Source organism: Hydra vulgaris, chromosome 11 (assembly GCF_038396675.1).
Source record: "Hydra vulgaris chromosome 11, alternate assembly HydraT2T_AEP".
In the NCBI taxonomy this organism is placed as follows: Eukaryota; Metazoa; Cnidaria; class Hydrozoa; order Anthoathecata; family Hydridae; genus Hydra; species Hydra vulgaris.
The window spans coordinates 26,491,724-26,518,018 of record NC_088930.1 but is presented as its reverse complement, the minus strand read 5'-3'; the positions used below and the strand labels follow the sequence as shown (position 1 = coordinate 26,518,018).

Sequence of the window (26,295 nt, the reverse complement as noted above, 5' to 3'; positions counted from 1 at the left end):
TAAAAATATTACTTTTCAATGCATGTATTTGTAATAAAATAAATTTTTCGGATTTATATTTACAGAACTTATAGATTAAAACAGTAATGAAAGATTTTGTAGGTATTCTTTGTGTACAAAACATCTTTTTTACATGTTCAGTATTTCTCATCAACTGACCATTAACCGAAGACCAATCTTTTGTTATAACTTTTTTTATTGCAAAAAGTTGCAAAATATTTATGATGCATGGCTACCTACATACATTTAGCATGAGATTTACACAGTCAAATGTTTGGAGGATTTTGGAGGATAGTTTATGTTTGAAGGATTTTGGAGGATAGTTTATCTGATACCTAATAGTAAAGGTTTGTAGCAAAAAAAAATATCGAAAACTGTCTGTTTTCGATGCATAAAAACTAATGATTACATTAACGTTAAATCATTTTTAAAAGCCTGAGTGAAAAAAAACATTCTTAATTAAAATAATACAGTTTAAAATGAAAGTCAATAAAGTTAATTTAAAACAATAGTAGCGTAAGAAAGTTGATAAATAAAAAATACAAAATAGCGTTTTGGAACATATGTCAAATTAATGTGTAAATAACCATATAAAATTACTCTTAAATTAATATTTAATGTTTTTTTAACTAGATATTTCCTCTAATGAACATATCTTCACCATTATAACAAATTTTCACCGTGCAATGCTGATATTGATTTTTTGGTATTTTGGCACACTCTGTCCCACTGTGCAGTGGTGGAAGCTACATCAAGGTTCATATCCTCAATTAGCAACAACTGCAAAGAAATATTTGGCAGTTCCAGCAACTACAGTTCCATGCTAAAGACTGTTTTCAACCGCTGGATTCATTGCAGACAAGCACAGATCATCATTGCTGCCAGATTCACTGAACATGTTATTATGTTTAAAATACTGGCTTTAAGAAATTTTTTATTTCAAAATTTTCAAATATTTTATTTTTATTGGTTGTATTAGAAACAGTAGAAACTATAATAGAACTTTTTATGTGTTTTATCATTTTATTATTAATTTAAATTATAGTGTTCAATTAATCCCGCAATTAATTATGATCAAAAAATTTAATTATGTGATTAACTGCGATTAAAAATTTTAATCACATGCAAGCCCTATCTAAAATACATACGATTTGTCAGATCAAACAAGTTATGAAAGTTTAAAGAACTAAAATACATATGGTTTTATTGTTGGATCAAACAAGTTTAAAAAACTCTAATACAATTTGTCCAAACAAATTGCAAAAATTAAGCTTTTAATCAAGATATTACATACATAAGAAAAACGAAACGCTTCATCATAGTTATTAAAAGATCATACATTTTATAAAATAAAATATGAACAAGTGATACTTGAAATATGGTCAATTATTTTTCAAATAAGGAAACAATACCAATAAGAAATTTAATGGACAAAAGTAACTCCTAAAAAAATTAACTCTCTATTATATTTATCTAATTACAAAATAAGTATATATATATATATATAAACTTATTTAATTACATTTTTATTTTCCTTAAGAGTACTCTGAACTCTAACATAACAGTTGTTGTTTGTCAGAGTCTTTTTACATATAGAATATACCCCAAAAAATATTTCTAAATCCCATTCCATCCTAATAGATACTTTATAGATGTAGCAGAAAAAGTCATCTTGTATTGTCAAAACAAAGAATGTTTTATCTTCAATAAAAAAGCAGTCTGCTAATTTATTGAAATCCTTTATTTTGCTGGTTGCATTCTACAACAGTAAAAAAGCATAAAGATACAACTAACAACTTTTAGTAGCTGATAATAATAATATAGGAAATGAAAAAGGAAAAATATTAATGTGTGAAAAACAATTACAAGGCTAAAAAATTAATTAATACCATCAATAATAAAATTAAGTCCTTCCACTACACCAAGCGTGTAAATTAAACGCGAGCTGATCAGCATCCTCACCTAAAACCATAACTGCTTTTTAAAATCCATTATGTACTTGTGCAAAGTTCAACTTACAAAAGATAACAAACCATTCAATCCAAAAGACAATCCTATGGTAAATCAAATCTTTCTTTATGACATAAATCTGCAAGCATTATTTTGACATCTTCTGCTGATGCTCTGCAAAAGAACAGCAATGTTAAATATTTTGTATCCAACTTGGTTGTCCTTTTTTTGACCAAAAACACTATAATATTATTTATAAAATTTTTTGTCTTTGCTATTATAGTATTACTGCTTCAAATATCAAAGTTAAAACTTGATGTTAAATTAACACATAGACTTTTCTCCAACAATGGTCCAAATCTTGAAAAATATATGAAGCTTTTTGGGGACTCATACTAAAATCCTGACTTATTATACTATCTGTAATCTATTATTTTATTATCTGAAAATATTCTTAGAAATAATAATGATATATTATCACAATGTCTTAAAACAATATCATTCTCAGCCACTTTAAACAATTCATAGCTTCTACAGTTAAAATTTTTATAATTTATAGAGTTTATAGTTTTCTTTTGAACCTACATATTAACGATAATCTGTTTATGAAAATCTAATATCAGTAACTGATTAATGTTTGAACTGTATTCCCAACTGAACTGTTTTAAAATACTTAAACATAATTTAAGACTGCATAATGATAGTTGTCCATGTTGACATCCATCAGCCTCTCTGAAGTATATCAGAGGTCAAAAGAAAATAAAAAAATAGAATATAAACATGCAAAAAAAAAAAATTATTTACTATAACTTCTATTATGAACAAGTTTTACTCCCTATAAGGAAGGTATTTTCACTGTCAACCATTGATAGGAGGTACATGAAAGTATTATTTTTGAATTCTATTTTAAAAGGTAGGCTACACACTAGGGGTGTTCAAAAAAAATTTCCAAAATGCGAATACGAAAGAAGCCAAATTTGGGGCAAATATAAAAAAAATATGATAACAAAAAAATATTGACATTTACCTTGTGCGAGCGGCAAAATACCCTGAAAAATGCCCCAAATTGTTTACAAATTATTTGGCTTTGAGCGTAAGGTAAATCTCAATATTTCGTAACTTTTTTTTTTAATTAATTTATTTTCTTTTTAATGGTTCAAAATTTTTTTTAGTTAGTTTGTGTATCCTAGAGGTTTTTCATAATTGTTGTTTAAATTAAAAAAAGATTTTGCAAAAAAAAAATGTGCAAAAAAATAAATTTAACACACATTTAACAAAATAATTCTGCATTTATATGACTTAAATATAATCACATTGTTTGACGTCTCAAAAAGACATTTAATTTAATTTTAATTTATCTTTTCAGAACAAAATTTTTGTTGATTAAATGATACTAATTTTTTGCTTATCTATTTACACAATGTTAAAACATACTAAAACATATCAAGTTTTACAGTTTTACTTTCACTTGAAAATTGCATTACAGCAAAATCTTATTAATTTTGATCTATAGCATTTATTTCTTTATTATAAAGTTTTAAAATTTTCATTAGCCAACATGCCAGCTTTGCCGAGTGGTTAGCTTGCAGAGCTTCTGAACTAAGAAGCCATGGTTCAAATCCTACTGCTGGTGACTTTTTTTTTTTAAATCTTTTTCGATTTTTTTTAAATACAAAACACTTTTGAAGTTTTAAAGATATTATATACATAACATATGTAAAGATATTATACACTATAATAAACAAAAAGTTTTAAAAAAGCTAAAAATTCTAGAAACATCAAAAGACCGGTAGAAATAAGTAGCCTATATGTCACGATTGAGATACTTATATAATTATTATGCTTGGGTAATTAGTCCTACTAAGCTGCGGATAGTCTGAAATTTTAATAAGACAGTCCTGCTACTCCAGAAGGTGCTGCTGTGGAGGCAAAAAAAAAAAAGAAAAGCCTGTAGCTAGAAAAACGATAAAATTTTATTTTAACAATTAAAAGTCTTTTTAGCTATATTTATTTTTTTGCTATAAATATATATGGTCAGATTGAAAAACTTATATTGCGTTAAGGGGCAGATTTAAACCCTCACAAAATGGCACCGATGACAGCGCATTAAACCACTGATTTATCGATTTCATGCATGTAATTGAAAAACAAACCATTTTATTAACACTTTTCAAGAGGGTTTAAAGTGCAGCTTTATTGCATAGGAATAAAATTGCGCTTATATATAAACCCACGTTATATGCAAATGTAAAAAATCCACCTAAATAACATTTTATAAAGAATCATGTGTAATATAAGAAAACATTTCTAATAATTACAAGCCTCTTTTGCTCAAGCTGTTTTGTTTTGAATTTTTGAACTCATGTTATTGGCAAAAAACAAGATAAAATAAACTAGAAATAAGATTTTAATTTAATTTTTTAGTAAAATTCCTTTTATCAAAACTATATAGAATATATTTCTATGGTATATATTCTAATAAAGACTAAATATAGTAATTACTATTTCTTTAAAACTATTTATTTATTACTATTGTAATAAATACAAACTCTTATCTGTGAAATGATTTATCTGTACCAGTTTTATATCTTTTTGTGCAATTCTATGCACCATAATCAAAATTAATCAAAAAAATGCAAGATAAATGCAAAAGCAAACTTGATGTATTAAAGTTTTTTTTGCCACAAACTGACACTACTGCGCAAATTCTTTTTGCTTAACTTTTAGATTAGCATTTTATAGCTAAGACTTAATGGTTAGCTTAACTGGTTAGGTTAACTTAATAGCTTAGCTAATAACTTAGCTTAACTGCTTAGGTTAACTTAATAGCTGAGACTTAAAGCTAAATCTTGATGGTCTAAGATCTTTTTTGTGCCATTTGTATTGCCTTACGTACAAATGTCTGTAAGCGTAAACATTTAGGAGAAGAACAAACCTAATTATAAATCTCTTACAAGCTCTACATATGCGGAAAAGGTGCACATGTTAATTTTTTTGCTCTTACAGTAACTTTTCAGAATGAACTATTTTACGAAAAAATATTGCAGTAAATATTGAATAGGTTTAGATATTATGGGTGCGGAATAGATAAGTATAGAAATAATAGGTTTGTTAAAGACCCTTATTTTACAGGTCCAGAAAGCTAAAATATATATATAAAAAAAAATAGAAAAAGTATAGAAAAAGTTGGTGTGTAATAGACTTACAGAGACCCGTATTTTTATGGGCCTGGTCAGCTAGTTATTATTATTATTATTTAATGTTAATCTTTTTAAATTTCTTTGTCAAAAGTTTGTCAAATTAAAAAAGATAATAAATGATAATAATGTAAAAAAAAAAAAAAATGTAAAAAAATAATAAAGCAAAAATAAAAATCAATAGTGGAAAAAGTGACAAAAGGAATTTATTTAAATCAGGAAAAAAATTTTATGAAATAAACTACCTACTAGTTGTGTTTATTTTATCTTCTGGCGCTAGAAATAATTTTATGTCATGTTCTTGATCGTATATAAATTGTAGGCCTTCTTACTTATCTAGGTCAGATCTATTTTTGTTCTTTTTTTATCCAGTTTTGTAAGTTAGGTATTCCTGCACAAAAGATTTTCCCCAGATCTTTTCTAAAGTCTTGTTGCTTTTTCAAATCTAAAGACGATACCCTGTGCACGTTTATTTTTAAATTAACATATTATTTGTTCAACTTATTCAGCTTTTGAATCAAGCTATTATCTAATTGAAGTGTAAACCCAGCTTTAATCCAGCAGATACTCTTTCTCTACAAAATTTTGGCTCTTTTGAGACCAGGGTTGATAAATCTTTAGAGAATTTTTTTTTAAATTAATTTCTAGGACCCAGCTTCAATCAATCAAAGGTAATGCTGGGTGAAAGTAAACAAAACCAACAATTTTTAGTTACCTTCAAACCAATGTTAATCTACTTTTTATAGGGCCAACCTATGAAACTAAAGATGCTTAATACTCATATTATTATAATAAAAAACATTTTTGCATAAAAGCATCAAATTATTAGCATCAAGTTGTTTGAAAAATGTTCTCATCTTATGATTATTTAAAAAAAAAAACATTTTTTGAAACAAACAAATTTAAAAAAACTTATTTATACAATATTTAATAATGTATTTCAATATGTATAATGTTAACATAATATAAAGAAATAAGCTAATATAAGAAATATTGCTAAAACTACAATATTTTTAAACAAAAAAATTTTCAAAAAAATTATTTCAAGTTTTTAAAAACAATCAGTGTTTTCATTTTTCCAAGAAATATGCCACTACAACTTCTTTATTCTAAAAAAAATATTACTGCAACAGCTTTGTCCAAGAAATATACCACTAAAACTTCTTTATTCTAAGAAACATATCACTGCAACTCTTTTGTTTTAAGAAATACCACTACAACTTCTTTGTTCTAAGAAATATACTACAACTCCTTTGCTTTAAGAAATATACCACCACAAAAAAATCTTCACTATGTTTCAACAATTTCTAATTTTAATTTTCTAGAACAAACCATTTTAAAACTTGTGTTTGTTAAATCAAAGGTTAGCAAATCCTAAAACACCACATCACTATATGTTGTAATATAATAATTGATTCAAGGTCAATATAAGAGCAAAATAAAAATTCTTACCGAACCTTCATTAATAGTCTGTCGTACGATATAATTATTATCTTCTTTTATAATAACAGTTTTTTTATCCAAAGGTTTGTCTGGTATCTAAAAAATAGCAAAATATTTTTACACATAAAATATCTAAAAATTATAATATTTTTCATGTTTAATCTTTCAAATTTGAAAACGAAGATAGCACCTTAATCAATTATAAAATATAATTGATTAAGGTGCTATCTTCGTTTTCAAACCAATATAATTAAAAAATATTTATAAAATATAATTCTGATAGTAAGGTCCTAGCTGTTAGGCTGAAAGCTGACATCGCGTTGCTCCACATAAAAAATATCTAAACTTGGTGCCTTATACAATAGGTTTACGTCTCTTTAATTTCTGTTGGCTTCGTAAAACATGTAATAAAAGATTGCTTAACTGACTATCTATCTGTAAATACAACATAAGCATCATGTAGTATTATCTCAAAACATACAACTGAGTATCTCAAAAACAACATGAATTTTTTCCAAATAAATCATGTGTTAATAATTTATTAAAAACTATCAATCAGATATCATTATTCAATGGCAAGAGGCCACAGTGCGGATTCTCTATATCAAGAGGCTACCATGTGGATTCTCTATATCAAGAGGCTACCATGTGGATTCTCTATATCAAGAGGCTACAGTGTTTGCTATTTAAAAAAAATAAAAAACTATTTTTATTTTATTTTTTAAATCATTTTTTATAGTTTCATAATTTTGATATTAAAATTTCATATTGAACCTTATTTTATTTAATTCTACTGTTCTCAACAAACAAGTATGACCATATTATAATCTAAATATTAATCCTCCAACTAACATTTACCGTCATTTCACTTTCATTTTTAAAGTAGTTTTGATTAGCTACTAGGCTCTACTGAACTTGAAAGAGCAAGTTCTCAAAATGCACGCAGTCATTTGAGAAAGATCTTACTTTTTAACTTTTTTAAGATTTTACTTTATAGAATGTAATTATTATTTATTAGTATATTAGTAAATTATAATAGATCATATTTAATTATTTTAATATACTATCATATATGAAGATCATATTTTATAGAAGTATAGAAAATAGTTTAGCAACTTATATATAACATTTTTATTAGATATAAAGTAGAAAGGATCACCTCTTTTAATATTTTAAATCATTTACATTTTGTTTGTTTTTGTTTACTAGTTTTATTTGAGCTTATATTTTATTTTTTAGAATAAAGAATAGGGGTAATGATGAGGCCTAGCTATTTTTTAGAATAAAATAGGGGTAATGATGAGGCCTAGCTATTTTTTAGAATAAAATAGGGGTAATGATGAGGCCTAGCTATTTTTTATGCACTTTTTTGCACTAAGAGTTATACTAATACTTTTTCATAAAATTGTTTGTTACTACTTTTAAATCTATTTATTGTTTAAAAAAAAAGTTTTTATAAGTCCTAAACTAATATAATTCAATACACATTGAATGATTTCATACCTTGTTTATTTTATTATGATGAATATTATTTTATTGACATTTTTGTAATGCTATTAACTATTTTTGTTCTTTTTTAAAACATTTAGAAAAAAAATTATAATTTTGAGCCAACACCGTCATTTTATTGTTTGTAAATTTTATTGTTTGTAAATTTTGTTATGAGGATTGCAGTTCGATTTTTTTTTTTTTTTTTTGTTTTTTATTCAATAAATATTTGATTTAAATTAAATTTAACTATAATTTGATATTTTATAATGAGATATGTCTATAAAAAAATGTGTAAAATGGCTAAGGTGTATATAACTGTTGTATAAGTTGTTTCTATACATTATATAAGGTTAAATAAATATATTGTGTTTATAGTTGGTATAAATGTATATATTATTTTGTTTCCATGTTTTCAAAATGGTGTGACAAACGTGTAGAGCAAGATTTGTCAACCTTGCCAGCCAAGCAGTACATTTATAGCAGAGACGTGACTTGGCAGCATTTAGTATCAAGCGGTGTTACTGCTTTAGGTTTAAGTACTGTCTAGTCTTTATTATTATTTATTCTAGAAATACATAATATCTTCTAATAATATTTTGTGTAATGTTGTTACTTATGTTCTGTTATATATGAATGTTATATTACTTAAATTATGTTATATACATGTTAAATTATCTTATGGTATGTGCTATTGTTGTGTGTTGACGTTGTGACGCTGTTGTTGTTTTGTAATGTTTTGTGTTGATAATTATTTGGCTTACCTTAATATTGGTGTCTATTGTTAAAAATGATTAATAGGTAGTTTCATTATTGGAACACGTGGCTTTTAATCATTCACTGATAGCTAAGACAAATTATTTTGTCATATATAAAATTTGTTTTTATCTCATTTTAATATTTTGTTTTAGCACTGTTCATTACATGGTTTTGCAATAATATTTTGGAACCATGATGTACCAATATGAATTATTTTCTAAAAACTAACATGAAAAAACAATGTTTAACAACTACTACTCCGGTATTACAACAGATTGTCACATACATTGATTTCCAATTTTCACATGTGATATTTTTCTCTGTTTTTACTTATTTGTTACATTTTTTATTTCAGATTTATCATATGATGTATTAATGTGATATAGAAGAACAAAATATGGTAAATTTTTGTGAACTCTTTAAAAACATCTATCATTTTTAAGTAGTTTCTAGGCTTTTCTAAATATGCTTCTCATTATTCACGCTGTTTTACAAGCAAAATATGCAAGCAAATTTGAGCTGATAAAATTTTCTTAGCTTTTAAGGAGAATTGATGTTGCTTTTTGTTTAAATATAGTAGTTTTAATAAACGTTTGTTTGTTTTATGTTTTTTATCTGTTTTCAGAACTAAGCAACTAGCTAAGCAACTAGCTAAACAAGTTTTATTTTATCTTTTAGAGCAATTGGAAAAAGCTGAAAGCTATTTTTTAGAGCAATAAGAAAGAGCTGAAGTGCTTTGTAGTCACTTTATTTGGCTATATTTTTTTTATTAGGTGTAAAAAAAAATACAATTTTTAGACAGTTTTTAGACTGGTACTGATTTGCTATCAGTACCCATCCATGTTAAATCAGTACCAGTCTAAAAACTGTCTAAAAATTGTATTTTTTTTTTTACACCTTCTAATAAAAAAAATATAGCAAAATAAAGTGACTACAAAGCACTTCAGCTCTTTCTTATTGCTCTAAAAAAAAGCTTACTATTTTGTTTTATTCTATATTGGATTTATTTTATATTAGATACATATTTTATGTATTTAACATGGAAAACTGGCTGTTATTTGTTAACATGTAAATTTATATACATAAATGTGCCTATTTTTTAGTATACTTTATATTTTTCTGTATCTATATGAATATTTTCTCTTTAAAAAAATAACAAAAATAGAAAAAATAAATAAATTCTGCTAGAAGTATTTGAAAAAAAATGATCATGCTTTACATTTTCATTGTTGAAAGTGTTATATATTTTTTAAAGGTATATATATATATATATATATATATATATATATATATATATATATATATATATATATATATATATATATATATATATATATATAAATTAGTAAAAAACACCTATCTAACTTTTTTCTTAAACTTTAAGTTTCACCATTGCTGGATCATAAGGAAGAGTTACTAAATCTAAAAAAAAATTCAATTTATAGAAAAAAATATTTTACAGGAAGTTATAAATTATTATAACTAAAAATAAAAAATAAAAATTTTTTAATTACTATATTTTTTTGGTTAACGGGAACTTACAGAAAGTAATTATTAAATAAATTTCTTTGGAATGGGGATAGTTTAATTTGGTCATTTGTTTTTATAATTTTTTAAGAGGTATTTATTTTCATGCCTACATTTAGAAATTAATTCAGATTTTTTATTTAATAAATTTTCCTGATTTAAATGAGTAATTATTTCAAATTTTTCTTGCAAACATAGCATACATTTTTTGGAAATGTTATTGTAGGCAGGGGCAGATTATAGAATAGACCATTGTAAATTAAAATTTTTATTTTTTTCTTTTAAATCCCAAATATATTTTGACAACATAGTCTCTTTTGAATATTTTTTGTGTTTAAACAATTGTTTGTGGTTGGCATAACGTTTTTTCCATTCCTTCTCGGTTAAGCCAATATATTGTTTATCAGGGTTATTTTGTGAGGAAACAATGCACTTGTAAATTACATTTTTCGAAAGACATTTTCCATTTAGAGGGCAATCTATTTTTTGTTTACAATTACAATAATCAGTGTTTTTTTCTTTTATATGTTCATTTTTATTAATTAACGCGTAGTTGTGGCCTTTTATAATTCTTTCTAAATTTTTTGTACAACTATAACTTACTTTAATGGTATTTCTGTTAAAAATCTTATGTAATTTATTAGAGGGAGGAAAATGTTTGTGTACTAATTTTAGAAAAATTTTACCTATATTTGTTGAAACATTTTTGCTGTACAGGGGGTTGAACCATTCCAAAGAAATTTATTTAATAATTCCTTTCTTTAACTTCCCGTTAACCAAAAAAATATAGTAATTAAAAAAAAAAATTATTTTTATTTTTAGTTATAATAGTTTATAACTTCCTATAAAATATTTTATTCTATAAATTGAATTTTTTTTTTAGATTTAGTAACTCTTTCTGATGATCCAGCAATGGTGAAACTTAAAGATGAAGAAAAAAGTTAAATAAGTGTTTTTTACTAATTTATTATTGCTCTGTTCTTTAAGAACATTGAGCACTCTACTTGTAAAATAAACTAACATTATTTACATATATATATATATATGTAAATATATATATATATATATATATATATATATATATATATATATATATATATATATATATATATATATATATATATATATGTATATATATATATATATACATATATATATATATATACATATATATATATATATATATATATATGTGTTTAAATATATTCACAGAGGAGATAGAAAACTCACAAAACCCTACTTTAGTGTGGTGATGAGCTCGTTAACCTTGGGGAGCTCGTTAACCTTGGTAGGTAATCTTTCTGATGGTATCACAATAAAAGTATTCAGTTTCCTGAACTATATAAAACAGGTTAATGCTTGTCGAGTCATTCACTTGTAAACATCTGCTCCAAAACTGCATAATAAAAAATTTCAAAAAGAAAATTGTGCATTGCCTATTGCACTGGTTTAAAAAAATGTGTCTGAAAGTATGCTGTTGGTCTCAGGTAAGTCATAAATAATTGGTCAGTGACAAGAATGTTACAACAACTGAACAACTGGGATATGTACTATGCCAGTCAACCAACCTGTAGTAGTGGAAAAGATAAAGAAATTACTAAAACTGAAAATAAAAGAAAAAACATATTCTGCTTGCAAGAGACTCACTGGAAAGGTGCCTTTGATGATTGTTTTTACAATTCTTCTGAGTTAGTGCAGCCAAACATAGCTTTGGCATTTGAACAATGATTGGCATAAGGAATATTAAAGGAGAAATACTAGAATTTTTGGGTGCTATGGGATTGACCAACTGCAATATATGGTTTACAGAGTAATACAATATATAATAATGTATTACATAAGTGCGGAATTTCAAAAATAGAAGAGAATAAGTATTTTGGCAAATATTTTGAGAAAAAAAAATTTAAGAAAACATGTCAGAAAATAATGTGGAAAGTATTTGAAAAACATAAAGAAAAGGTAGAAGCTATTGAATTCAAATTGAATTTCAGAGTTTGTTGACGCTGTTCACAATGAAGATTACTGACAACATGTTGGCCATTCAGCCAAAGATAAGGCTGAGAAAAATAAAATTGTTGAAATAAGACGCATGTTCAGTGTCTAAAATCATTAAAAGTAAACGATAATCGAATAAAAAAAAAATAAAAAATAAAGTAGGACTAAAAGTGAAGAAGGAAGTAGGATATAAGAGTTAAAGACTAATGTGAATTTTTTTGAAATTTGTATTATGATATAAAATTTTGGATTGCGAGATAATGAAGAAATATTCCCAGAGTTAGTAAAAATAGTAAGAAATTATGAAATTTAAATACTCAAAAATTATACAAAGTATATTAAGCTTGGTCTTGGTAAGCATTGACTCTTTTTTGATTAAATAGATGTACACTTTTTTAGATGCAAACTTCACATTCAAATTATTTTTTTAATTAATATTCTTCTACTTGTGCAATATATATTAGAACATTAGGCACATAAATTTGAAAGGATTATGATACATTCATTCTTATGTGTGCAATATATATATATATATATATATATATATATATATATATATATATATATATATATATATATATATATATATCATGAAAAATAAGAAATCGAAGGCAAAAGGTCAATTTGAAAGACTAACACATGGAATAGACAGTCAATTGTATTTTTTGGACTGCCAAAAAAAAAATTTTTTTTTTGGTTAAACTTTCATCTGAGGAATAGCTTTTCATAATTGAGACTAAAAACACAAAAAATAAAAGATTGATAATTTTTAATGCTTAAAAATTAACAAATTCGTATTCTTTTTAAAAAAAAAAAATTTTAGATCAATGTATTTTTTAAGTTTTAACTCGCAAATAACTAACGTTCAAATTACCAGCTAATATTAATTTGTTTAAAATTATGCTTGCGCGCACAAATTTTCATTCAATTAAAAAAGAAGTTTGATAATATCCAATTAATCTAATATTGAATTTCTTTTTTTAAATATCAAATAAATTTAATACAATATTAAAAATATTTAAACTGAATACTTAAAACTAAAAGAAATTATTTTATGAATGCTATTGAAAAACAAAAGCGTTGTTTGTCTGTTTTTATTAGCCTTCATTAAGACAGGTTAATGTTTGATGTTTCTATTAAAATTGAACCTTTTCGTTTTCTCAGAATGGAAAAAAAAACAAAAAAAAAAAAATTAATGCCAATGTGTAAACATAATTTGTGTAGTGATTAAGTAATTAACCATTTCGAAAAGGACATAAGTCTAAAACTTTTAACAGTTAGTTTATAAGTTTGAATTAAAAATTTCTGTATGATTTATGTTTTTTTTATAAAAAATAAAAAATACATAATTTATATACGTTCTTTATTTATCTACTTTTATGTTTAATTTCTTTAGCAACCTAGACATTTTAATAAAAATCATATTTTTGTTGATTTTGAAAAGTTTTAGTAAATGGACTTGTGCCCTTTTCGAAATGACAGGTCGAAATTCAAGAATAGAAAGGAAAAAAATTAGTAAACAAGCAATTGATAATTTAAAATATATTTATTTATTGCAATGGCTTCTCAAAAAGCTATAAAACAAATAAATGAAAAAAATAAATGAAAAAAAAGTAAAAAAAAGTTTATCTTTTTACAATAAACCTTTCAGCTGCATGTTAAGTTAAATTTATTAGTCATACTTTCAAATCATAATTTAGTTCAGTACAAGTCTTGCAAAACATGCAAATGCACACATTGTTCATATGTGATTAAAACACTATTGTAATAACAACATAGTTTTAATTTAGAAATTTATATTTAAATAATATAATAATTCTGGAACTAAAAAGAGATTATTTGCTTACAATCACACATAAAAAAATAAGATTTAACACATGTTAACAAACATTCGAAACTCACAAAGTCTATTTTTCCAAACTTATAGAGTTTTATTGCTTATAAATAAAACAAAATATCACAAAATACTTTTGCAAAAAGTACTTTGCTACTAATGTTTAAATGGTGGATTTAAGATTATAAAGTTCATAGAGCTATAAAATCTTTTACTTCATTATTTGCTTTTTTTATTTTTGCTAACTTCTATTTTTTTTTTAAGCCTTAAAACAATACTAATGCTTTGCATGGTATATATACTAGTGTTTGTAAAGTATTTATGACTAAAACAGTCACAGAAACAGCAAAAATAGAGACAGAAAAAATGAAGATACAATGACCTGAACAGTCTCTGTTGATGGTTTATAGCAAAAGAGAGGACTGAATATCTGAAGGACATATTTGTATTAAGAGAAATTATTGAAATTTGTTCTGCATTATTAGGATTAATGATGGTAAACTTGGTTTAAGATCAATAATATAAAAATTTGGATTGTTAGTTTCACAGTTTATGCTTAATGTGTTTGTAAAAAGTTATACAGAGTGCATAAAGAACATTTATTAAAAACAAACAAAGATCATCATCATCAAAAAAAAGGGGTAAATGTTTGAAGAAAATTAAAAGCCACTAGAAATGGATTTCATTATAAAATAAAAGAGTATGGAGAGACTCATGTTTATTTTGCAGGCTTATATTAATGAATTCTCAGGCTCATATTAATGATAGTATTTTTGTCAGTTTAATTCTAATTTTGTGTTTTTCTCAGTTTTCAATATTTAGCGATTTTGTTAACTTAAAAATACGATATCTCTAAATCAATATAAGTTTTTAGATTGGTAGGTTTCACAGTATTTTCTTTGTTTATAATGACAGGAGTTTAATCAAAACTGATGTTTTACACTAAAAAATTGTCATTTTATGGCATTTTTTAAGGGCATTTTCGATGGAAAATACCAACAATGAGTAAAAAATATCAATATTTTCTGAACATTGTTGCATTATGTCTTGATTTTGGTTCAACTCCTGCATTACTATACAATGAAGAACTAGTGAAAATTTGAAGTCTTAAACTGTTTTAGTTTTTTAGATAATTTGTTTACAAAATGCCATCAAAATACCACTTTTTCAGTAATAATCAAGGCAAAAAGACTTGATTAACTATTTTTTAAATTAAATTTTTTCAAAATACTATATTTTGAATAAAAACTAATTAGAAAATTGTTGTATATTATCTTATTCTGAATTTTTGTTTATGGGTATGTACCACCTTTAATACAGCAATTATTATATATTTTTATTTTATAATAAAAATAATATATTAAATATTTTTATTAAAACAATAACAAAATAAGAACTTCTATCATTCATGAAAAAGAGGTTTTTAACCATCAGTAAAATGAAAGTAGTTTAAATAAGTAAAGCAAAAAAAAAAAAAATTTTTGTTGTTGCTATCAATAAAACTATTTTAAACGCTTATTTAAAATTTAAATTATTTTATGAAATTTTAGTATATGCATTTTTCAAATTACACCATGATTATTCACATATTTGTAAAATTTTGTTTTTCAAAACTCTGATTTTTTTTTTCAACTTGTCAAACATGACTGGCAAGAATTCATTTTGGGAGTTGAAAAAAGCAGCTTTAGTCATTTTAGGCGGTTGTTGACGGTTGACCAGCTGTTATTTTCTATGCTGTATGTATGTGTGTATATATATATATATATATATATATATATATATATATATATATATATATATATATATATATATATATATATATATATATATATATATATATATATACATATATATATATATATATATATATATATACAACCCTCGGAATTAGGAAAAATGAGGTCGGCAATAATTTGCCGACCTCAATCTTTTAGAGGTCGGCATCAGGTCGGCAAAAATTATTTGATACAAAGGTCTAACCATAAAACATAGAAACGAGGTCGGCTATTTTTTATCGACCTCAAATACTTTCAGGTCGGCAGTTAGGTCGGCATTGCCGACCCTAATTCCGAGGGTTGTATATATATATATATATATATATATATATATATATATATATATATATATATATATATATATATATATATATATATATATATATATATATATATATATATATATCTTTATATATACACACACACACATATATATATACACACACATATATATACACATACATACACACATATATATATATTTATATGCATATATAATGCATATATATATATACACACACATTATATACACGCACACACATTTTATATTCTTAATATTTTAATATTTTATAAACACATTTTATATTTCTAATATCATACCTACCTTTATATATTCATGCTGACTTTGCTCTAAAGTTACCACACCTCTTGCAATATATGCTAAAATAAAGTTGATAATACATTTAAAAATAATAAAGTTAAATATATATTTTCATTACCATTAAAAAAAAAATGAATTATTGACAATCTTGAAAACTCTATAAAATGAACCTTGACAAGAAAAATTGATTAAGTTATTAAAGTTACAAAATTATATTTGTACTAAATAGCGTTGCTAGAGTAACGCTGTTTAGTGTGAAATGAAGCAAGTTTAACAGTAGTGCAAGTTAACACTACTGAACCTGCTGGCAGGAAAACTCATAACTTCTCAAGTTCTTACTTAGTTAACTTTGTGACTCATTTTCCAGATAATCTTCACTCCTTGATTTGCATCTTGTCGCTGACCCTAACTTGTGTTCAGTTTCTCTTTGTTCTCTTTTAGGTGGTTTAAACTAATCATCTCTATAAACCTTTTATCTCATACTTCTTCTTAAGGCTCACTTTTTGATCACATTATTTACTACAACCCAAAAACTAACTGGGATTCTTTTTGCGATTTTCTGTGACAGTCTTTGGGCTGATGTCTGTCTGCTGATAAATGTGCCTCTTATGTTAGCTCCTGGATCCAGACAGATATGAAAGCTTTATTCCTTCATGTCAGTTTCAAATCAAGCATCATTCTACCCCACGGTTTTCATCATCTTGTGCGTAACTCAAAGATTCTTTCATCCTTTAGATGGAGGTGAGAGTTATTGCTCTTGACATATTAAAAGTTTGGCATGCTGGTCTTCTCCATAAGCTTGCTTCATATGTTTATCATAATTCTATCTTCAGTTGATTTTTTACCATTTTAAATATTTTGAAAAAAATTATATGAGTTTCTGATAGTTATTAGATATGCAAAGTTTCATTGGAATAGAGGTTTATCAATAACATTTTTCTTAAATCAGGGGATAATTGTAAATCCCTTACCTGTATTTAAAAAATTTCAGAAAACCTTCCTGTTTTTTGTATACTTTTGTAAAACCTTGACATTGAATTTTTTAATGTTATATTTAATCCATAATAGAAGCACCTTAATGCAAAAAAAAAAATCACATAAAATAAGTATTAAATTTATAAAATTATATAGTAAAATGACAAACAAGTTATTGTTTAGCTATTCTATAAAATAACTTGGTGGCGGTACTCCCCCCCCCCCCATGCTGATGTGTGCCATAAGAATACATTGATGGAAACATTGCAGAATAAAATTTTTCTGTAAAAAAATATTATTCAACTTATGAATTTGGGCGGCACCCAAAATCAAAGTTTTAGTGATTTATGAAGAATGTAAAGATATATATAAAGATATATACAGATAATATAAAGAAAGTGATTCATGTAAATGTAAAAATAATTTTAATAAGACTTGTACTTAAAAAAAAAACTTTAATTAAGCATCAATGGTTTTGGTTGCTTATTTCTGAAACTAGTAGAAAGAGTTAGTTAAGCAAAAAAAAAAAAAAATTAACAATCTTCAACCAAAAAGAAAATAATTATTTTAGGAGTTTTCCTGATTTAATGATGAACTCAAAATAAAAAAGCTGTGTCACAAAAGTAAACAAGAAAAAATTAGATATTAGATGTTTTTTATTTCTTCAAAATCAAAAAACTTAAATTACAGACCAAAAACATTAACTACTGATTAAAAACTTGAATTACTGACTAAAAACTTAAATTACTGACTAAAAACTTAGATTATTGACTAAAAACTTAGATTATTGACTAAAAACTTAAATTACTCATTAAAAACTTAAATTACTGAGAGTTGGAATATTGATGACACATAAACTTAGATATGTCCAAGAGATGAATACAATAAGATGTGCCCAGGGGAGAAACACTATGTTACAAGTCAAGTTGAAGACAAAAGAAAACATTTTCAAAGAAGACTCAATAGTTAATGTAAAAGAATGCTAATTAGAGTTCATTAAAATTTTCTTTGATCTCAAGATCTACCTGTTTCTTTGCACAGTGGTCTTGTTTCTACTCTTTGGCTACTCTCTGTAGTTGAGACTTCTAAAACTCTTTCTTGCATGACTCGTCATGCGAGAAAGAGTTTTAGTTGATGGAACTAGAGATGATAACTCCTTTGAGTAGTGATTATGATAGTATTAGTAGAAAAAAGAAAGCAATGCAACTTTATAACAATGGAAAAGAGGCTCAAGCTTAGCAGATAGAGCAGCTTCAAGTTTACAATGTGTTTTTGGACCTTATCTAGAGGAGAAAAAGCATCATTAGAAGGACCACCCCAAATATGACAACAGTATTCCATACAGGAATGAATAAGAGATTTGTAAAGGTAGAGAATGGAATCAGGAGAGAGAATATAGCGAGCACGGTAAAGAGAACCAACCTTAGCAGATGCTAATTTAGCAATCGATTGTATATATGGTTTAAATGAAAGTTCAGTAGTAAACAACAGTCCAAGAAGACGTAAAGAATAGGACTCAGTGAGAGGGAGATTTTTATTGTAATAACAGTCTACCAAAATTGCATCTTTATCTTATTCATTTTATAGAAAATAATGAGATAAATATAAAAGTGTCATCTCAGATCATTTGTAACACAATACAAATTAAGTTTGTTGTTTTATTTTTTAAGTATTGAAACATTTAAGTGAGTTATTACCTAACTTCAACTATTTATTATAGTGATGGTGCAGGTTCACAATATAAAAATTATAAAAACATATCACATTTATCCTAAACAAGATCATGAGGTATCTGCAGAATAACATTTTTTCACTATATCACACAGAAAATAGTGTTTATGATGGCGTTAAAGGCAAGCAACTTGTAGCAAAGACAAGTTTACAAGATAAAGTATTTTAGACATGTAGACATTAAAAAAACAGATAACCAGACATAGAGATATAGCCAATTTAGTGTGTCAAGCTGATGCACACAATTATAGATATTGGAAAAGTGGCATTGGAAAAAGAAGCTTTTAACAACAAAGTTCTAAACACAACAATAAGGACTTTCATAAATTTCTTAAGTTTAGTTGCTTTTTATAAAAGCTGTATATATTATTCTTAAATTTTTTATGCATGTTATCCTTATTTATACTGAATTTAAATAATTAGAGGGATTTAAAGTCTTTAATATTATTTATAAAAATTATTCATACAATAAATGTTTTCCTAGGTTAGTTGTTTTCAAGTTCAAACAAAATTTTTTTGTAAACAACTAAATTTGTTAAAATCAACTAGTTAACTTGAATTATTTTCAACAGATAATTAAGCTAACTTTTATATAGAATATCTTAAAAACATGTGAAAAATGTACCAATAATAGAACATTGTTAAAAATGTACCAATAATAGAAGTTCCCATAGCAACCCCCTCAATTTCTCCATGACTTTGAGCATGAACATGATAACAAAGCTCTCCATTGCGAATTGTTTCTTCTACAGATATGTTTAGTTCTCCAATATTCTATTAAAAACAACAAGATCCAAACATAAAAATAATAAAAAATAAATGATAAAAAAAGCTGGCAAAACTTACCTTTACATTTATTATTTAAATATTTGATCTATGATATAGTTATTGCAACAATACTAATCTACTATATAACTTGACATGATATTTGTATGTATTGCTTACAGTGGATCTATTGTTGTTATTTGTTTGTACCAATTGCTTACAATGGATCTATTGTTAATATTTATATGTATAAATTGCTTACATACGGTGAATCTATTATTGATATTTATATGTCTAATTTGATTACAGTGGATCTATTGTTAATATTTTGTATTTTATATTTTCGATCTACTTTATAATAATTGTTGCACAAATAAAGGATGCGAAGCCCTAAAAATAACTCTGGTTTTGATTTAATTTTGGTCCTTATCTCTGGTGTCAGGGAGCTACAAAAATGTTGTGAGAATTATGGACTACATTGAGTAAAAAATACAAGGAATTAAAAGTCTTAAAAAACTTGAGAATTTTATATAAGGATTCTCGATTTAAAAATAATAGTTTCTGATCCTAGATGTCTTGACTTTTTTTTAAAAACTTTATACAATATTACATTACAAGATTTACATTTTTTTTAAATAATAAATTTTTTTTTTAATTAATAATTAATAAAAATTTTTTAAATAATACATTTTTTTAAAATAATTTTCAATCTTTTTTCCTCATGTGACTAAAAAAAGGAAAAACTCTATTGAACAATTTTCATTAAAAGAAAAAAACTTTTAAAAGGTTAACTTAATAAATTAGATTTTTAATTAACTCAAACAAAAGTGAACAAAACCAATATTAAAATAAAACCTCCTCTGCATAAGCTAAACTTTTTGCATGAGAGCAACTATTATTTAGGATTACCAAACTATTAACAAATTTGTTGACATTATTATTATTGTGATACAAGATATGAATTGCATAAAGTTTGTATTAAACAACTATTAAATACTTTATAGATTAACTAAAAATAGAACCAAAAATAAAAACAAAAAAAATTGACATATTTTAGTAAAAATCAATTGACTACTAACTAATAGTTAATATAAAAATTTCATTCAAAAATTATGAAATACATTTTTATAAAATAAATATTTTAAATTAAAAATTCTTTAGGTAACAAACAAACCTTTCCATTATCAGAAATTGTTGCAAGGTGATCTGTAAAAACAGTTTTGCTAAGACTTTTAAAATCTAAAGTTTAGTTGATAAAATTTTGAGGATCATTAAACATAATAGTTGATAAATCCTAATATTGTTATATAAATTATTGTTAATATAAGTATAACCTATTTGTTGATCAAATTTCCTTAGTACCATAAAATTTACCCAATTAGTTAATACGATTTTTTTAATACCATGGGAATTATTAAATCAATTAGGTGAAAAATTAAAACAGCTTTTAGACTTTTTAAAATAAAGAACAAAGTAAATAAAGTAGAAAAAAAAAATATCTTACCAATTGTGTAAAGATATTCGATACCATGTACATTGGTTTCAAAGTTTCTATTGCTTCTAAATATTAAACAATTAGCTTCAATAATAATAAACATATTTAATAATTAAAACATATTTAAATACATACATAAAGCCTCACCTACCCCAATACTAGATCACTTTAACGTCGTGACCAAGACAATAAGATTTTGTTGACATATAATATTGAAGAAGCAGCAGAAATAAATAGCACCAGTTTAAAACAATAATATGTTTCAACAACATAAACAAAGACCACAATCTACACAGTTTATTCAAAAAAAAATCCAGCTACTGACTTTTTATCATTATAAAGTGCAAATGGTAAAACTTTCTCAAGTAATAATTTACTTCAAAGTGCCCAAGTATGTTGCTCCAACATTTAAAAAAAACTTCAAAAGTTAAACATTAGCAAGGCTATCATTATTAAGAAAAAACGTAGAAACTTTATTTAAAAGTCAATCTAGTGAATAATTTGTTTAAAAAAGTTTATTCCTTCTAATCTTACAAAAGAGACTTTACAACTATTCATACTTTACAACTATTGTATCAGACACTTACAGTGTATGATGTATACATCACTAAAGTATAAAATTTCTCCTTAAATTAACCATTCATATATTGCAAAAGCAGATATATACTTAAAAAAAATTCTTTTTGTAAAGAAAAATCATATTACCTTTTAGAAGATGTTGATCACAACACAGGGTTATACAACACAGGGTTACTATACAAAATTCAAGAAGATCAATCCAAATTTTACTATTATAAGTCATCTTGAATCAAAAAATATTAACCTGATGTATAAAGTCTGAAATACTTTTCTGATTTCTATATTGCATAATTTAAAAACTTAAAAAATTTTATTAATCTTAGCAATCAGAGTAAAGATTTAAATGTTGAACAGCTACTAGCCATGGTCCAGGGGATCAGAGATTTCCCTATAAGCTCATGACTATATCTTTTTGTTATAAAACTAATGCTTTGAAAATTATAAAATTGTGTTATTTTTAAGTGCACATTTTGATCAAATATTAAAGAATGAAAAAAGTTGTTTTCAGTACACCTAAGAAAATTATTTTTCAGTAGAATTAAGATAATATAACGTAATGATATAAAATCTAATTTATTTTTTTAAATATTTTTTAATAACATCAACTGATAACATTGCAAGAACTGATGTGTATAATTCAGTTAAACCTTTCACAACTATTTACTTATTATGGACTATAAACTAAACAAAAATGAACCAATTCTGATTTGAATAAATGACAAATATATCTTTTAGAGATTTCATATTTTGAATAGCCTCAAACTATAAAATAATAGTCTTTCTAGCACATATTAGCATTACTATTTTTATAACTTATGTTTTTTTAAAACTATATAAAACTGGGACCTGGAGTCTTAGTGGGGCTATGAATTATTTGGTAAAGTCATAGCACTATTACATATGTATAAGGGTTTATCAAATAAGATAAAATTCTTTTTATTTGCAGATTTTTAATGTATGAAGTTTTAGATATAAATTTTTTTTAAGAAACTCATTTTATTATATTTCATTTAAATACCATTTTAACTTTGATTAGATTATCTCATTTTCACTTGTATTTTTCAGTTTCAACTTAATAACTTAATTGATCTATTTCCTTTTTATTATCTTAATATAAACTGTAAACAAAAGATTTAATCTAAAAACCTTAAAGCTAAGCAGATTAAAATAAAACACACAAGTAAAATGAAAATGAAAAGCAAAACAAAATTGCACATACTCTGGTTTACTTCCGACAGAATCCATATCTGATTAAAATGTCCAATATGTACAAATAAACGCAGACAATCTATTTAATAACTTCATCAAATGTTTAAACTTTTATTTAAATTTTATTTATTTTGTTAATTCATTTTTCTATTTATTTAACAAGAAATAAATATTGATACACAAAATGACTTTTAAATTTTTGATAAACAAACTAGAACTATGATGTCACTAAGATTATTAACAAATAATACAATGTTTATTTTATAATATATTTAATCTTTTTTATATAATTTGAAGCTATATATCTAGATGTTATACACAACAAATGGTTAAAATAATTTTAAATGCAAAAAAAAACCTTAACTCAATATGCTTCAATGTATTAAAGTGCAACATAATGCAACTTAAACATGGAAAATAATTTCATAAGTCATACTACATGTTTAAGTTCAAACATTATTTTAAAGATGCAAGCATAAATAATTCTAACTATTCTAATAACAATATTTCTGTATAACATAATAAACCTTAAATATATTGTGTAATAAAACATTTTTTTATAAAATGATCAGTTTATAATGATTTTTATACAAAAAATAATCATAATATATAAAGCATTATACAATGTTAATTTTAAATTGTTAACATTTAAAAAATGAAACAATATACTATGTATATTATCAAAGCTATACAAAAATATTAATTTTAATACTTTACCAAATAAATAAATAATAATATTTTAACAAGAAAAATGTATTAGATCTTATTAAAATTTTCAATTACTTATTCTACTTTAAATAAAAGCTATAATTAAAAGCTAGATGATTGCAAATAAGGCTAATAGCTTGATGATTGTCTACAACTACTATTAACTATAATCAAAATCTAATGTTAACAAGGCCAATGCTTTGATAATTATCGCATTACTGATTAGTTAACAAGCTTTATAAATAGAATTTAATAGATTTATCATGAAAAATTGAAAACTCAACTTATTAACTAATTAAAAACAATTAAGTAATTGTTAAATTTTACACTCAACAGAGTAGTGTAGTGATACGACACTATCAGTAACTTTTTTTCTTAATATAATGCTATCAGTAACTTTATGTAATGATATCATGCTATCAGTAACTTAACTTAAAATATTATTAACTTAATGTATTTTTTACGTTTTTTGTATTCTATGTTATGCAATGTATTAATTCTATGCGGATCTAAACTTAAAACAATGCCGATGACTACTGTTACTAAGGACAGTTTTAGATCCGGCAGTCTTATGGTTGTCCTTCCTGCATTATATTTAGATATCAAACAATTTTTAATTTTTTCACAACAATTTCTCCACTGCATATTAAAAGAATGAGGGTCTACAGAAACAAGCATATCAAGTTTTACAAAAATATAGCTTCATTTCATTCTCAAAAATATCGATCGCACAATTTCATTTGTATGAAATTATTTTGTTACTACAATATATGCGTCATTTTCAATGCTACAACAAAGGTATCATTTTTTCCCTATAAAATAATGATTTATAGTGCGTGCGTGTGCGTGTGTGCGCGCGCGTGTGCGTATGTGCGCGCGCGCGTGTGTGTGAAATTCAAATTTATTTATACAAGTTTTTTTTTCTGGTTATATAAATATAAGTTTGAAAAAAAAAAGATTTTTGCATGTAAATTGTAAATATTGCCATCAATTAAAGTTCAATAGCTAATAATTATTCTGTCGTAATTAATGCAACAAGTGATAATTTCCGATCTATATATATATATATATATATATATATATATATATATATATATATATATATATATATATATATATATATATATATATATATATATATATATATATATATATATATATATATATATATATATATATATATATATATATATATATATATATATATATATATATATATATATATAGGAGTATTTTTAATATTATTCAACCTTCAAAAAAAACTAATATTTAAAAAATCTAAAAAATCAAATCAAAAAATCAACGATTAAAGTGTATTGGTTTACTATGAGGTTGTTTAAATAACAAGATGAAGTATTTTAAATATGATATGCATTATTTAGCAAAATTGAAAAGTTACTCAACAAGAAATGATAATTCTCAATATGAGGATGTTATTTTTGCATTTAAATTTATATATATATTTTTAGTTTAGGTAAAAAAAAATTTAAATTATTTATATCTTTTAACGGTTTATTTTTAATAGAAAAAGAGCATTGTTAGTTTTATTTTTAAGCAATTTTTTTTTTTTGAAATAAAAAACTAAAGAAGTAACACATTGTTAAATAAATTGTAATATTATTGGTATTTTTTAGAGTTTAATTCATGTAGAAAATTGAAAAAACGCTGTCGACGATTTTTTAAGATCACTTGGGTTTTAAAATCACAAAAAAAAGTGACTTTTTTTTAAAAAACAACGAAGTTTTAGTTATTAGTTCAGTTTAGATGAAAAACTTATTTTAATTTTAAAAGTATATTTTAGACAGTATATTCTATATAGAAAATATATACCAGAGCCGTGGCTAAGCTTCCCCACAACCCCAATAAGCGGAGGAGGCTGCAAATTTAGGGAGCCCATTCACAAATGTAGGCATTTGGCTATATTTGTGAATGTACACCCTAGCTATAACTCACGAACCATATAAAATATATGGTTCGTGAGTTATAGTTGCTCAATGTAGGAATTATGACGTCATAGTTTTTGAATAAATATTTTTTCTATGAAATCATAAGCATGATATATCGTTAGAAATATAATGCTAAGTAAAATAGTTTGTAATTTATAATGGAAAAAAGTTAGTACTGGATCAAGGAGAGACTAGGTGTGAGGGAGGGGTTATAGCCCCAGCCCTTTATACTTTGTGGTTTCAAATTTTAATATTATTAGGTCCTTTTTTTTAGACTTTTTTTATACTTAAGTGCAACTTTGCTATAAAAAAGACAAC

General features: G+C 24.6%; 1 protein-coding gene across 2 annotated transcripts in view; it reads right to left on the bottom strand.

Moving 5' to 3' along the window:
* The window catches only part of LOC101238178 (ciliogenesis-associated TTC17-interacting protein), a 45,176-nt gene extending 21,676 nt beyond the window's left edge, over positions 1–23,500 (bottom strand). Inside the window, exons 1-6 of one of the 2 annotated variants that reach the window (XM_065810607.1) lie at positions 23,334–23,500; positions 21,545–21,600; positions 21,215–21,279; positions 19,929–20,049; positions 16,573–16,628; positions 6,600–6,686 (exon numbers count right to left, since the gene is read on the bottom strand). In XM_065810607.1, the coding sequence (XP_065666679.1) occupies positions 6,600–6,686; positions 16,573–16,628; positions 19,929–20,049; positions 21,215–21,279; positions 21,545–21,600; positions 23,334–23,359 (411 nt within the window). In that variant the 5' untranslated portion in view covers positions 23,360–23,500. The remainder of the gene's footprint in view (positions 1–6,599; positions 6,687–16,572; positions 16,629–19,928; positions 20,050–21,214; positions 21,280–21,544; positions 21,601–23,333) is intronic. The other variant, XM_065810608.1, reaches the window with a different exon arrangement.
* Between the last annotated feature and the right edge of the window lie 2,795 nt (positions 23,501–26,295).